At 27.4% G+C, this 13,575-nt stretch overlaps 2 protein-coding genes across 3 annotated transcripts; one reads left to right on the top strand and one right to left on the bottom strand.

The window, feature by feature from the left end:
* Positions 1-6,071: 6,071 nt before the first annotated feature.
* Positions 6,072-8,704, top strand: SDD1 (Subtilase family protein). The gene has a single exon (XM_028067879.2). The coding sequence runs from the start codon at positions 6,206-6,208 to the stop codon at positions 8,510-8,512; it is 2,307 nt and encodes a 768-aa protein (XP_027923680.1). The 5' UTR covers positions 6,072-6,205; the 3' UTR covers positions 8,513-8,704.
* Positions 8,668-9,770, bottom strand: LOC114181435 (photosystem II reaction center PSB28 protein, chloroplastic-like). 2 transcript variants are annotated; one of them, XM_085672874.1, is made up of 3 exons: positions 9,606-9,770; positions 9,047-9,262; positions 8,668-8,953 (listed from the first exon to the last, which is right to left on the bottom strand). In XM_085672874.1, the coding sequence occupies exons 1-3, from the start codon at positions 9,679-9,681 to the stop codon at positions 8,793-8,795; spliced, it is 453 nt and encodes a 150-aa protein (XP_085529000.1). In that variant the 5' UTR covers positions 9,682-9,770; the 3' UTR covers positions 8,668-8,792. The 2 variants fall into 2 exon arrangements, with proteins under 2 accessions (XP_085529000.1, XP_027923691.1); XM_028067890.2 differs by having other exon boundaries at positions 8,668-9,262; positions 9,606-9,761.
* Between the last annotated feature and the right edge of the window lie 3,805 nt (positions 9,771-13,575).

Raw genomic sequence — 13,575 nt, 5'->3', positions numbered from 1 at the left:
CATTGGAATGGAGTAAAACAAATACTCCGTTACCTTAAAGGCACTATGAATATGGGCTTGTTTTACCCAAATGATTCAAAATTAGATCTAATGGGTTATGCAGATGCAGGTTATTTATCAGATCCTCATAATGGTCGATCACAAACAGGATATTTGTTCACATGTGGTGGCACAGCGATTTCATGGCGATCTGTGAAACAAACAATAACAGCAACATCGTCAAATCATGCAGAAATTTTAGCATTACATGAGGCAAGTCGTGAATGTGTTTGGTTAAGGTCTATAATTCAACATGTGCGACAAACTTGTGGTTTATCCTTGGGAAAAATGAAACCAACAACGATATATGAAGACAATAGTGCATGCATTGCTCAATTGAAAGAAGGATATATTAAAGGAGACAGAACAAAACATATTCTTCCAAAATTCTTTTTCACTCATGATCTTCAAAGAAATGGTGATGTAGAGATCCAAAAGATTCGCTCATGTGAAAATCTAGCAGATTTATTTACAAAGTCTTTGCCAAGGAGAACTTTTGAGCAATTGGTTCATAGGATTGGACTCCGCCATCTTAATGATGTAAGTTTACATGAGGGGGAGAAATTAGAAGATGCAAAGAACAATATTATATAGAATGATGTACTCTTTTTCCTTCACTAGGTTTTTATCCCAAAGGGTTTTTCCTAGTAAGGTTTTAACGAGGCACATTCTTTTATCAATGGACACCCAAGGGGGAGTGTTATGAATTAATGGTCGTCCATTGATTTATACAATCACTCATATGATTGATAATCATATTATTCATTACTCTTTATGATGTAATATTTTGTATTTACTATTTGATTTTATATCCTTTCTGGGTTACCATATTGTACCTATAAATAGGACTCGTCCTATCAGTAATGAGACACACATAAAAACAGAAGTTGCTCCCTACTCTCTCATTCTCTATTCTTCCTCTCCTTTGTCTCTCTTATTACCTTTATTTTATAACAGTTTTATAATTGTAAATAATAGGATTAAATTGTTTTATAAAGATCGTAAGTTATTATGTTCTTTATAATTTAACACGTATCTAATTAATTATTGTGTTAATTCTGTAATCTATCGCAAACAAATTGCTATCCAAATATTATTTTTTAACTTTAACATTTATCATTCAAACAAAAATCTCATATTCTATATGTCTTTGTATGTCTATATTTGTATGTATTTCTAATTACAAATTTTATCATTAACTTCATGTTGTACATGATCATATTAATATTTTAATTTAACAATTAAATATGCATATATATTTCATTTTAATATAATATATAAATCAGAACTCTAAATGTAAATTTTAACCATATTGTTTTACTACATACTATCCATTATTATGACACTTTCATAATTTAACACAAATAAATTCACATCAAAATATTATTATTTTTTTAATTCTAATATTACCATTTAAAAAAAATAAAAAACAAACATATATGTATGTATGAATAATTAATTATTATAAATTCAATGTTTATATTGATAACAATATCTAATGTATTTTTGTTTAAAACTTTACTCATAATTTCATGTTACTCTAACTTTTTCCAATAAAGATCACATCTCACCTGTGTTTGCATTTTACTTAAGTTGATTATTCATATATACATGTTATTTTTGTATATAATATTTTAACTTTAATTTTATATTTTCTCTTATTCCTCATGTTAATCTATACCTTTCAATATGTCTCTGTCTCCTAGTCTATCTACATGTCTTTCTACTTATAAAGTTTAATCTCTACCTCTGCATGTGTTTCTATTTACAAGATTTAACATCAATTTCATGTTTCTATTTTGTAGAGAGATCATATTTTACATGTTTATCTACATTTTACTTTAACAACATTATGTGTTTATGCATTTTATTTTAATGTAATTTATAACTTGGAACTTTAATTGTAAATTTTAATTATATAACAATATTGTTTTATTACGCATCACTAATTAATTATTATGTCAATTTTATAATTTAGCACAACACATAATCATACTAAAATATTATTTTCCTAATATTATTGTTTTACAGTAAAAAAATAAATCTTTATGTATGCATCATCGATAATTAGTTATTATAAATTCAATAACTTCGTTGATAATAATATTTATATGTATTTACATTTAAAAATTTTCAATCACAATTTTATGTTACTCTAAGTTATTTTAGTAATGATTACATTTCACAATATTTACATTTTAATTTAAGTTGATTATTTATATCTCTATGTTACTTTTATTTAGAATATTTTAGGTTTAACTTCTTTTTTTCTCTGATTCCATATGCCAACACCATTTTAATATTCTCTTACTTTTAAGTTGTCTATATTTACATGTGTTTTATTTTAAAAATCTTTAACTTCAACTTCATTGTGTATTTATTTTGTACGAGATCATATTAGACTATACGTCTATATTTTACCCTAATAATGACCGTGCATACACATTTTATTTTTATATAATATATAATTTAAAAGCTTAATTATAAATTTTAATCATATAATTATATTAATTTACTACATATCACTAATCAATTTGTGTGAATTTTATAATTTAAAGCAAACAAACTCATATCTAACTATTATTTTTAAATCTTATTATTATTATTATTGGTTTTATTATTATTATAATTAATATTATTGTTATTAATAGTATTAACTTATTATAATCCATTATTTTTATTAATATTAATACTACTAGCTGTATTTTCTATAATATATTATTTTAAGATGAAGAAATCAATATTAAAATAATACTATTTACTTTTAATTAATTTATTATAAAAATATAATAATAATTTATTATTTAATTTTTTTATATTATTTAAATATTATATAAATAATTATAATAATTTGTATATAAATTATTTATTTACGTATAATAATAATTATATTAATTTTTTAATCAAAATTTAAAAATGAAAAACAAAATGTACATAGGGGTTATATTTGGTTTTTATAACATTGGTCTTACACATACACATATAAGATATTTGACACTCACAATAGTGTATGGATCTTTATTCTTATATAATATTTAATTTTGTCTATTCTATCTAATGTGAGACTTGGACTCACACTTGGACTATTCAGGGAAATTAATTCAATTTCTTGAAACAAATCAATAATTTTTTATTAAGATTGACACTATATAATTATGTTAATTACATCAATAAAACAAATCATCCTTATTAACAACTTTAATTTTGATAAAAAATTCTTAATCCGTTTTAAAATATCTAACGAAAAAGATCAAATTATATTAATTTTTAAAAAATCAGAACCAAGTTGAAATTTAAAAAAATTGAAAGACCAATTTAACATTTTTAAACAAAAACAGTAAAAGAAATAATTAAACCTTTTATCTATAAACTTTATATGTGATGGACCACTAGTAGAAGTAGAGTACGATTGAGTAAAATAAAATTGAGTGTTTATCGAATAACATATAAGTAGTTATAAAGAAGTTGTTTAATAATTGAAAAGAAAATATGATTAAATTGTTTTATAAAGATTGTAAGTTATTTTTATAAGTTATGTCAAGAGTACTATGTTTGAATAAGAGTTGAAATATGAAGAGAATAATTAGCGAAGTAAGAAAAATATTCAAGTGGAGAATTATGCTATATGAATTGACAAACTTTAACAATGAAATAATTTCAAGTCATTTTTTTTTTGGATATATTGAAAAATAAAGGAAAATAAATAAGTCTACCAAAACAAAGACCCTTAAAATTTAGATAAAAAAAATGAATAAATAGCCGATGGGTATAAAGAAACTTGAAAATACAAGTCTTTTCACTTGAATTTTACATCTTTCATGAGTAAAACCATTTATCTTAGGACCCACATATTTCTTTTTCTGGTTTTCTTTCTATTTCACCTTTGTTGTAAAAGAATAATAAATACGTATAACATAAAATACTTTTTAATTTGTTTAGAGAAAAAAAAAAGTTAACTGAATATAACAATAATACTAAATAATAACACTTCCCCTATTTTTCTTCTCACCATTTGAGGTGAAGTAATGGTCCTACCCACTTATTTTATCTTTCTCCTAATAAAAAAGGATGAATGAAGAGAACATGTATTTTAACAACTTTTTTTCTTTTCTTGGGATTTCTTTCTACACAGTATAAATAAAAGAGGTTTCATAAAAGAGGTAAGAAACGTATACAATTTTATTTCCTTCTTTTTAATTTCTTTTCTTTTCGAGTAAAAAACCAAAAACAAGCTTATTAGAATAAACTAAAATCAATTTATGCATATCATATATATTATTTTTACAACATTTTCCAAATACTTGATGAACACTTGCATAAAACTTATTAAATTCTTTCAAACACACGATATAGGACAACAAAAAGTGGGTTGATTATGTAAGAGTAGTTTGTTAAACATTTTTTGGCCTTAAATAATTTGTCATCGCTGCAAAGGCAAAGGATTGTTATGATTTGTCAAACATAAAATAAGGTGAGAATTATTTTTTATTATCTTAGACAACAAATGCAAAGTAACAGCAAAAAAAAAAAAAAAAAAAAAAAAAAAAAAAAAAAAAACAAGGGTTAGAGTTGAATCGCGAAGAGATTGTACTCATATAATATAAGGAACATGAGCGACTACGGACCTAAAACTTTAGAATATTTTTTTAAATTATATTTATTTTTAAATTTTTTAAATTATATATATATTTTTAATTTTTAAATATATATATATATATATATATATATATATATATATATATATTAGTTAGTATTAAATTAATAGAAATTAAATTAGATAATTTTTTTTCTTCATAAAATACAATATTTAATGTTAATAAATAATAAAATATAAAATTAAATATAATAAAAGAAAATTATTAAAATATTTTTATTTTTTATTTTTTATTTTATTATTTTTAAAAAAAATTATATGTTGTACTCATCTCTTAAGCATATATTTTTTTTTGTTACAAAAAAAAGAGTTAGAAACAAAATTATTTTCTCTCGTTGTTATTGACACAAACTCATTATTTATATTCTTATTTTTTATATATTTTTTTTCATTCTTAAAGAAAAAAATAAATCTATCTTATCTTACTTGATAGTGAAATATTTATTTAATATTTAACCTTATTTTTTATGTTATGATCCTTTTTGTATATTAATTTTTTATGAATATAGAATAAATATGTGTTGTTTTATAACTGATTTTTAATTTTGACTTAATTATCATAATTTTTTTAATAATTATATCTCTCAATTTTTTATAAATTATTTTTTAGTCTTAAACATCCTCTTTAAATAAATACATTTATGAAAAAAAAATTAATTTTTAGAAGTGATAAAAATAACTACCGGTAAGAGATAAAAAAAAACAATATTATTACTCATCGCATAGTAATCGAATAAAAGCTTATGAAGGCTTTTAATCAATTCATGCACATAAATAATAGAAAAATATTTTGCAAACAATAAAGTTATTAATATTAAAAAAAGCTATTCAATTATTAATTATTAATGAGTTTAATATTAAAAAATAAAGGATAAATATGGAATTTAATTTATAATTATAATTATATGAAATTATGTATTTATTTTGATTCAATCAGTCAGTATAATTAAACATAGAAAAGATAGAGGAGAACCAACCAAATATCACAAATATAAAGCTTACAAGTTTAATAAATGAATACAGTTTTTATCATTAATAATTCTTTTGGGTCCTTCAACTCATCCATTTAGTTAGTAAACAAACAGAAGCAATAGCATTTCTACACTCAATTTTCTTTTTTCTTTTTTTTTTTATGAGAAATAGAGGAAGAAAAGGAGAAGGTAAGTGAATAAACAAAAGTAATATATTGGTAACATGGAATTCACAGAATTTGAAACAAACGGCTACTTAGTTTTTTTTTTTTAATTTTTCTTTTCCTATTAAAGGCAAGTAAAACATCTCGTGACACTTGCTGCGAGCTTTCGGCTCCCCAATTCTCAGTCAAATCCGGTTTGGGACTTCTCTCTCAACAAAAGATCCTCGTGATGAAGAGCTCTCATATTTCACGAGCTTTGTATCAACAACGCTTACCTTCTCCAGTTTTGAATTCTTCTCAACACCTTCAAATACCCCTCCACAACATCATGCATCACCAACCAACAACAACAACACAACCTCGTACTACAACACCCAATGGACTCCAAATCCAAAATTCAACTTTTTTTCCTCACCCTTTTCCTCTTCACTCTCACCATCGCCAATGCAGAAGCGCTTGGAACTTACATAGTTCAGCTACACCCTCATGGCACCACCAGCTCTGCTTTCACCTCCAAGCTCAAATGGCACCTTTCATTCCTCCAACAAACCCTTTCCTCCGATGAGGACCCTTCTTCGCGCCTTCTCTACTCTTACCGTTCCGCCATGGACGGTTTTGCAGCTCAGTTAACCGAGTCTGAGCTTGAGTACCTCAAAAACTTGCCAGATGTTATCTCAATTAGGCCTGACACCATGCTCCAGCTTCAGACCACTTACTCTTACAAGTTCTTGGGACTCAACCCTGCCAGAGAAAATGGTTGGTACCAATCTGGTTTCGGCCGTGGAACCATAATTGGGGTGCTTGATACTGGAGTGTGGCCTGAGAGTCCCAGCTTCAATGATCAAGGAATGCCCCCAGTTCCCAAGAAATGGAAGGGTATATGCCAAGCTGGGAAGGCCTTTAACTCTTCCAATTGTAACAGGAAACTTATCGGTGCAAGGTACTTCACCAAAGGCCATTCTTCAGTGTCACCTTTTAGAATTCCGGAATATCTCTCTCCAAGAGACTCCTCTGGCCATGGCACACACACTTCATCCACGGCTGGAGGAGTGCCTGTGCCTTTGGCGAGTGTGTTTGGTTACGCCTCCGGCGTGGCAAGAGGAATGGCTCCTGGTGCCCACATTGCGGTGTACAAAGTGTGTTGGTTCAATGGCTGCTATAACTCAGACATCATGGCTGCAATGGATGTCGCAATCAGAGATGGGGTGGACATTCTCTCCTTGTCTCTAGGTGGCTTCTCTACGCCTCTATATGATGACAACATTGCCATTGGAAGCTTTAGAGCAATGGAGCATGGGATTTCGGTGATATGTGCAGCAGGAAACAATGGTCCTACGGCAATGTCTGTTGCCAATGAGGCTCCTTGGATTGCCACCATCGGTGCAAGCACACTAGACAGAAAATTCCCAGCTACAGTTCGAATGGGAAATGGACAAATGCTGTATGGAGAGTCCATGTATCCGCTGAACCATCCAATGAGCAACGGAAAAGAACTTGAACTGGTTTATCTGTCTGAAGGGGACACCGAGAGTCAGTTTTGCCTCAGAGGGTCTCTTCCAAGGGACAAAGTTAAAGGCAAAATGGTGGTCTGCGATCGAGGGGTCAACGGAAGAGCAGAGAAGGGACAAGTGGTGAAGGAGGCTGGTGGTGTTGCTATGATCCTCGCCAACACGGAGATAAACTTGGGAGAGGATTCGGTTGATGTTCATGTCTTGCCTGCAACTTTGATTGGATTTGATGAAGCAGTTACCTTGAAAGATTACATAAACTCCACAAGAAGGCCTCTTGCAAGGATTGAATTTGGAGGAACTGTGATAGGGAAGGGTAGAGCTCCAGCAGTGGCAAGATTTTCAGCTCGAGGACCAAGTTATACGAACCCTTCAATCCTCAAACCAGATGTTATAGCTCCAGGAGTGAACATCATTGCTGCATGGCCTCAGAACCTTGGTCCTACAGGCCTTCCAGAAGATTCTAGAAGAGTTAACTTCTCTGTGATGTCTGGTACCTCAATGGCATGCCCTCATGTTAGCGGCATTGCTGCTCTCATTCGCTCGGCTCACCCGAGTTGGAGCCCTGCAGCCATAAAATCTGCAATCATGACAACAGCCGAGGTAACCGACCACACTGGAAGGCCAATTCTTGATGAAAACCAAGCAGCAGGAGTTTTTGACATGGGAGCTGGACATGTGAATCCACAGAGAGCATTGAACCCTGGACTTGTGTATGACATTAGGCCAGATGATTATATCATCCACCTTTGCAGCCTTGGATACACAAAGTCAGAAATATTCAGCATCACACACAGAAATGTGAGTTGCAATGCAGTCTTGAAGAAGAATAGAGGCTTCAGCCTTAACTATCCCTCATTCTCAGTGATTTTCAAGGATGGGGAGAGGAGAAAGATGTTCAGCAGAAGACTAACAAATGTGGGAAGTGCTAACTCCATCTACTCAGTGGAGGTTATGGCACCTGAAGGAGTAAAAGTGATAGTAAAACCCAAAAGGCTTGCATTTAAACAAGTGAATCAAAGCTTGACTTACAGGGTATGGTTTATATCGAGAAAAAGGGTTAAAAGAGGTGATGGTTTGGTGACCTATGCAGAAGGGAATTTGACATGGTTACACTCCAAAAATGGTTCCAACAGGGTCAGAAGCCCTGTGGCAGTGACTTGGAAGTCAAAGTAGCAGGGAGAACAGTAGCAGATTATGAAGTTTTTCATTATGATTATTGGTTCAATAGGTTTATTTATGATTGCAGAATTTATACTGAAGTTGGTGTTACGAGTTTTAGTAGAAAAAACTCGATAGGAAGAATCTTTAAGAGTAAGCCCATTTATAAATGCTGAATAAATTGGTTGTGCCAAGATTTAGTCAAAACTCTCTGCTTTACATGTTTTCTGAATCAGAATTAACGTAAAAAATTAACATGAGAAAGGGTAGAAGACAGAAGGTATTCCATAGTAACTTATTTTTGAATGAATTGCAAACCATTTGCATCAGAATATCGTTCCATGAATCTCATGAATCTGTCCCAATCCTTTGGAGTCCGCATAACATACTTGGCTTCAATTCCTGAGGGCTTTCCATTGACAAACTTAGCACTCACATCAACAGACTGAAGGACCCCTTCCTCATCGATCATGTATAAACCGGTGATATCAGCAACTTCGCGAAATGAATCAAAAACTGAGGGTTGATCAAAGTTGAAGATGGCCGTACCATTTGTTCCATCACGTGATGTAGTGAGCCTCACATCTGGTATTGTTTGTTCATCAGTTCCCCTAATGAACTGCATGGTTGGTTTGGCCATCATCATAACAAAAAAGTGTTTCGGAGGATTTTGCTTTAGCTTGGACAACCTCAAACGTGGCAGATTCACAGATTGGCCATTGAATGAAGAATGTGTGCTACTGTGATGAAAAATGATAGATGAGACTGAAAATACAACATTATCAAGTTAGCCACCAACACCATCATTAAGCTCAATACTACTCCAAAACCAAAAGTCTGTGCAAGAAATTCTAACAACTTAAAAGGTCAATTTATAATATATAAAATGAATACAAGTCAATAGGTCTGATAAGATTGAGTTAAGCTTAAAGTTCACTTCTTATAAAACATTCAAAATTGTTAAATTTATGAAAGGCATAAATGCATGAAGGTACAAACCTACTATTTGTTATGAGCTTTAAACCAGTAGCAACGCTTAATGGAACAGTAATGAAAAATTCTTTCAAAAGAAGAAGAAAAAAGATGCAGTTAGTGAAGATAAATGTACCTGAAGATGAATGTGAGTGGTGAAGAGTTTTGGAGAGTGAGGAGGAGAATGTGAGGGAATGGAAAGAAGTTGCCATTGATGAATTGTGTTATATGTAGTGTAGTGATTATAAATGGGAGAGAAGTAACATTGTGTTGTGTGGGTATTGACAGAACAAAGTAGGGTATATGTGTAACAAAGAGAGCCATTCAGTTGAAGAAACAAAATTTTGGGGTTTTGGAAAATGATTGTGTTTGTGTTTGTGTGTGTAGGATAGACAGACACTGTGTCTAGATTTAATGGTTCATATCAGATTCACATATTGACATGGCACACCAGAATGATACAAAAAGAACATGTCTAGTGTGAGGAGATTCACTTTAATTAACATGTTTTAATTTAATTTAAATTTTGTAGATTTCTTTATATCACATATTATTTTAGATATTTTTGTAATTTTAATTCTGGTGGAAGATTTTTATATGACTTGCACTTTCTTTAATGTTTTACTCAGTTCTTAATATAAATACATATTTTTTTATTCGTTATATGGAATCTCATTTACGTAGGTGTACTTTTAATTTAAAGCTGAAATAAACTTTAAATTGTGGTCAACTATATAAAAAACAAAAAAGAAATATCAGTTATAATAACGTAAAAGAATTAATTTATATTCCTACGACTGACAAAAATTGTCATATAAAAAAATGAAAAATTTTCAATTAATTATAAATCATTGTTGTTATGTTTTAGAAACAATTATTGTTATAAAAGTGTACAAAATCATTGAATGTGTGGTATGTTTGAAAAAAATCTTTTAAAAAATAAGAAAAAATAAATTTATGCATTTATAAATTGAAATTAGTCTATATGGGAATAATTTGTCTAAAATCAATCAGGTTTTTAAATTTTAATTTATTTTTGTGAAAAAGATCATTTTATTTTTTTATTTCTTAAAGCATGTATGAAGAAAACAAATCATTATATTTTTTAATTAAACTAGCGGAAAAACAGGGTTTATCTGAGTTAAAATTAATATCAATATTAATTTTACTTTTACATACGAACTTAGTTAAAATTAAACGTATTATTATTTTTATATTTGATTTATAATTTATGATTCGAACGAAAATAAAATTAGAAAAGGAATATAGATTTAAGTGTAATGGTGTTGTGGAGTAGTAAATATTTAGTGGATGAATAGTTTATCATTACTTTGTTTTTTTCTTTTTTTTCTATATGTAACAAAATAGATAGTTGTGAGGTTTTAGAAAAATAATTAAAGACAAAAATATGAATATAAAATAAGGTATGTTTGTAAATATGGTTACAAATAATTTATTATTTTTTATTGAATTAAATATATTTTTTCTTATTAATTTATTGTAAAAATTATGTTTCGTCTTTAAACTAAATTGTAAAAAATTTATATGTGAGGTTTTCTTTTAATATATGATAAATGAAATTCAATTTTCAACTATAATATAATCTCCACGTTTCCATATAACAATGGAAGAATGTTTTATATGATTTTTATGCATTACAATAAATAAACTAAAAAAAATTATATCTAAAATAATCTCTATTAATAAAGAATTATATTTAATTTGTAGATCATAGTCTAAATTGATTTATAAAAATATTAGTTATTAATATTTTAATTACCAAAACATTAATGACTAAATTAGAATTTGTATTTAATTTAAACACTAATTCTTTTATTAAATAATATTAAAGATCAATTTAAATGATGATAACTTATAAAATAATTATAATTTTTTATTTATAATAGAAATAATTTAGATATTAATAATTTTTAGTTTATAAATTTATATTTAAATTAATCATAATTGATTATTATTTATTTAGAATAAAATATATAACTTTTTGTAAAAAACATATTTAATCTTTTTATTTTATTAAACAATAAATCTTAAGTCAATGTGTTTCACCCAAAATACAATTTCATTATGTTTAGTTCAGCAATAAAATCATTATTAGTTATGTTCCCTTATTTACAATATCACAATAGTTTAACTTTTATCTTAGTTATTTTTTTTAGTTATCTTAGTATCTTTAATAAAGAAAATATCACAAAGTAATAAATGCATCCTTTAAAATATTTTAATATTTAGAGACAAAGCAACTGTCAACCATAGTGATAAAAATATATTAAAAGATTCTAATTTTTTTCATTTAAGTACAAATTATTATAGCATACACATGTAATCAAGTTCTTACAAGATAACACGAAATCTTAATACAAATAAAATGTACCAATAGAACAACATAACCTTTGATATTATTTCAAAAATCTGGAAAATGGCACATATTATAACTATTTGTAAAGTGGGTGGAGATATATCAAGGATATAAAAAATAAATATTGAGATTACAAAAAATTGATGTCTTGTTATGTAAAAACTTAGAAACGTTTCATTCCAATTAACTGGGAATAAAAGCCAATAAATTAAATAAACAACGTGTTTGATAACACATTACCAAAAATTGTTAAGAATGTGGGATTGAAACATGAGATCTTTAGCTATGCTAAATATGTGTTAATATTTTTTTAACCCTTTAAATTTGTTGGAGAACACAAACATAATTAGTTTGATGTAAGATTTCTTTTGAAACAAATAAATCTTTAAAAAGGAATTCAGGACTATTATCAATCAATTTTTTTAACTAAACTAATAAATAAAATCTATTTCGAGGGAAAAAAAAAATAGAACATATAATTCATGAATTAGTTAAATGAGTCAAATCTAAGCTTCACATTTTTTTATAGTCAAATTCAAGCTTTGCATTTGACTCCCATAAATAAATTAGCTAAAATTAAATTATCTTTTTTATCCATAAACCTAACCTAAAGTTTAAGCATTTGGCCTTTGATTAATCCTTCAAGTGTTATTTTTTTTAACCAATTATTGATTTTTCTTTTCAAAATTAGTCCCTTCAAGTGTCCCGAGAGAACCAAACCTTAAGTTTTTGTTGAAAGAAGATTTTAATTTTAATTAAAGTTACAGCAAATCCTATACTTTGGTCTTTTTCCCATAGGATATTTGCTTGAATAGTGTATTTAAATAATACTTAAGATTGTAATAATTACTTGAAATATTTTGAATACATAAAATAATTTTTTTATTTCATTAAAAAAATAAGAACTGAAAGCTCTTTATATCCAATTTCTCTCTCTTCTTTCCTCTACCCTCTTTCTCTTCTTCAATCATACCCTGAAAATTAAGAAAAACATAGGTTAACAAAGTTTTTTCTTATAAATTTTGACAAATTATTTATTTAGATAAAAAAATAATAATTTATTACTTTATTTTAGTTAAAAAATAAAAAAAAATAATCTATTTTAATTCTATTTATAAAAATTTTGTTAAAAAAAATTTATCAGAAGATAATTTTCCAAAAATTAAATGATATTATCCAAATAATAATTTAAAATTATCTTATTCAAATAAAATATTTTAAAATAATATGAAATTATTAAAATTTTTGTTCAAATAATTTGAAGTTCTAAAATTTCTGATCGAAATACAAACTGATCTTTTTATTTTCAATTAGCTACTGAATTGCCAAATTAATTAGTTCCAATTTGGTATTTTTTATTGATTGTTGTCTTCAATGATTATTGAGGATTATAATTGAGGAAAAGGAACATTAACATTAAAAATCATTGAATGCTAATAACAAATGATCAGGAATGGGATAGAAGATAAAGGTCATAGAAAAAAATGTTCAATATCCCATTAATCACATTGCACACTCCAATTATATCATCTTGCAAATCTCTTTTATTGTTTTTCTTTATTGTTTCCAATAAAAAATAATTTTTTAGGATAAAACTTGATTCTTCTATTTTTTTTTTTATATCTTTTTTTTAATATTAATGGGGTCTTTATGTTTTAATTGATCTCAATTAGATTTATATTTTAAAATAGTGTAACAATTAAGTCCTTTTTATTAATATTATAATTAA

This window comes from Vigna unguiculata, chromosome 1 (genome assembly GCF_037176805.1).
Source record: "Vigna unguiculata cultivar grain cowpea cultivar isolate G323 ecotype 2 chromosome 1, ASM3717680v1, whole genome shotgun sequence".
In the NCBI taxonomy this organism is placed as follows: domain Eukaryota; kingdom Viridiplantae; phylum Streptophyta; class Magnoliopsida; order Fabales; family Fabaceae; genus Vigna; species Vigna unguiculata.
This window is presented reverse-complemented; position numbering and strand designations above follow the sequence as displayed.

Bases quoted from the DNA above. Each gene is read 5' to 3' on its own strand.
- SDD1 (XM_028067879.2), top strand. From the start codon at position 6,206: ATGGACTCCAAATCCAAAATTCAACTTTTTTTCCTCACCCTTTTCCTC.
- LOC114181435 (XM_028067890.2), bottom strand. From the start codon at position 9,681: ATGGCAACTTCTTTCCATTCCCTCACATTCTCCTCCTCACTCTCCAAA. The intron at 9,263-9,605 runs GTACATTTATCT...TTGTATTTTCAG, and splicing joins CCACTCACATTCATCTTCAG to TCTCATCTATCATTTTTCAT.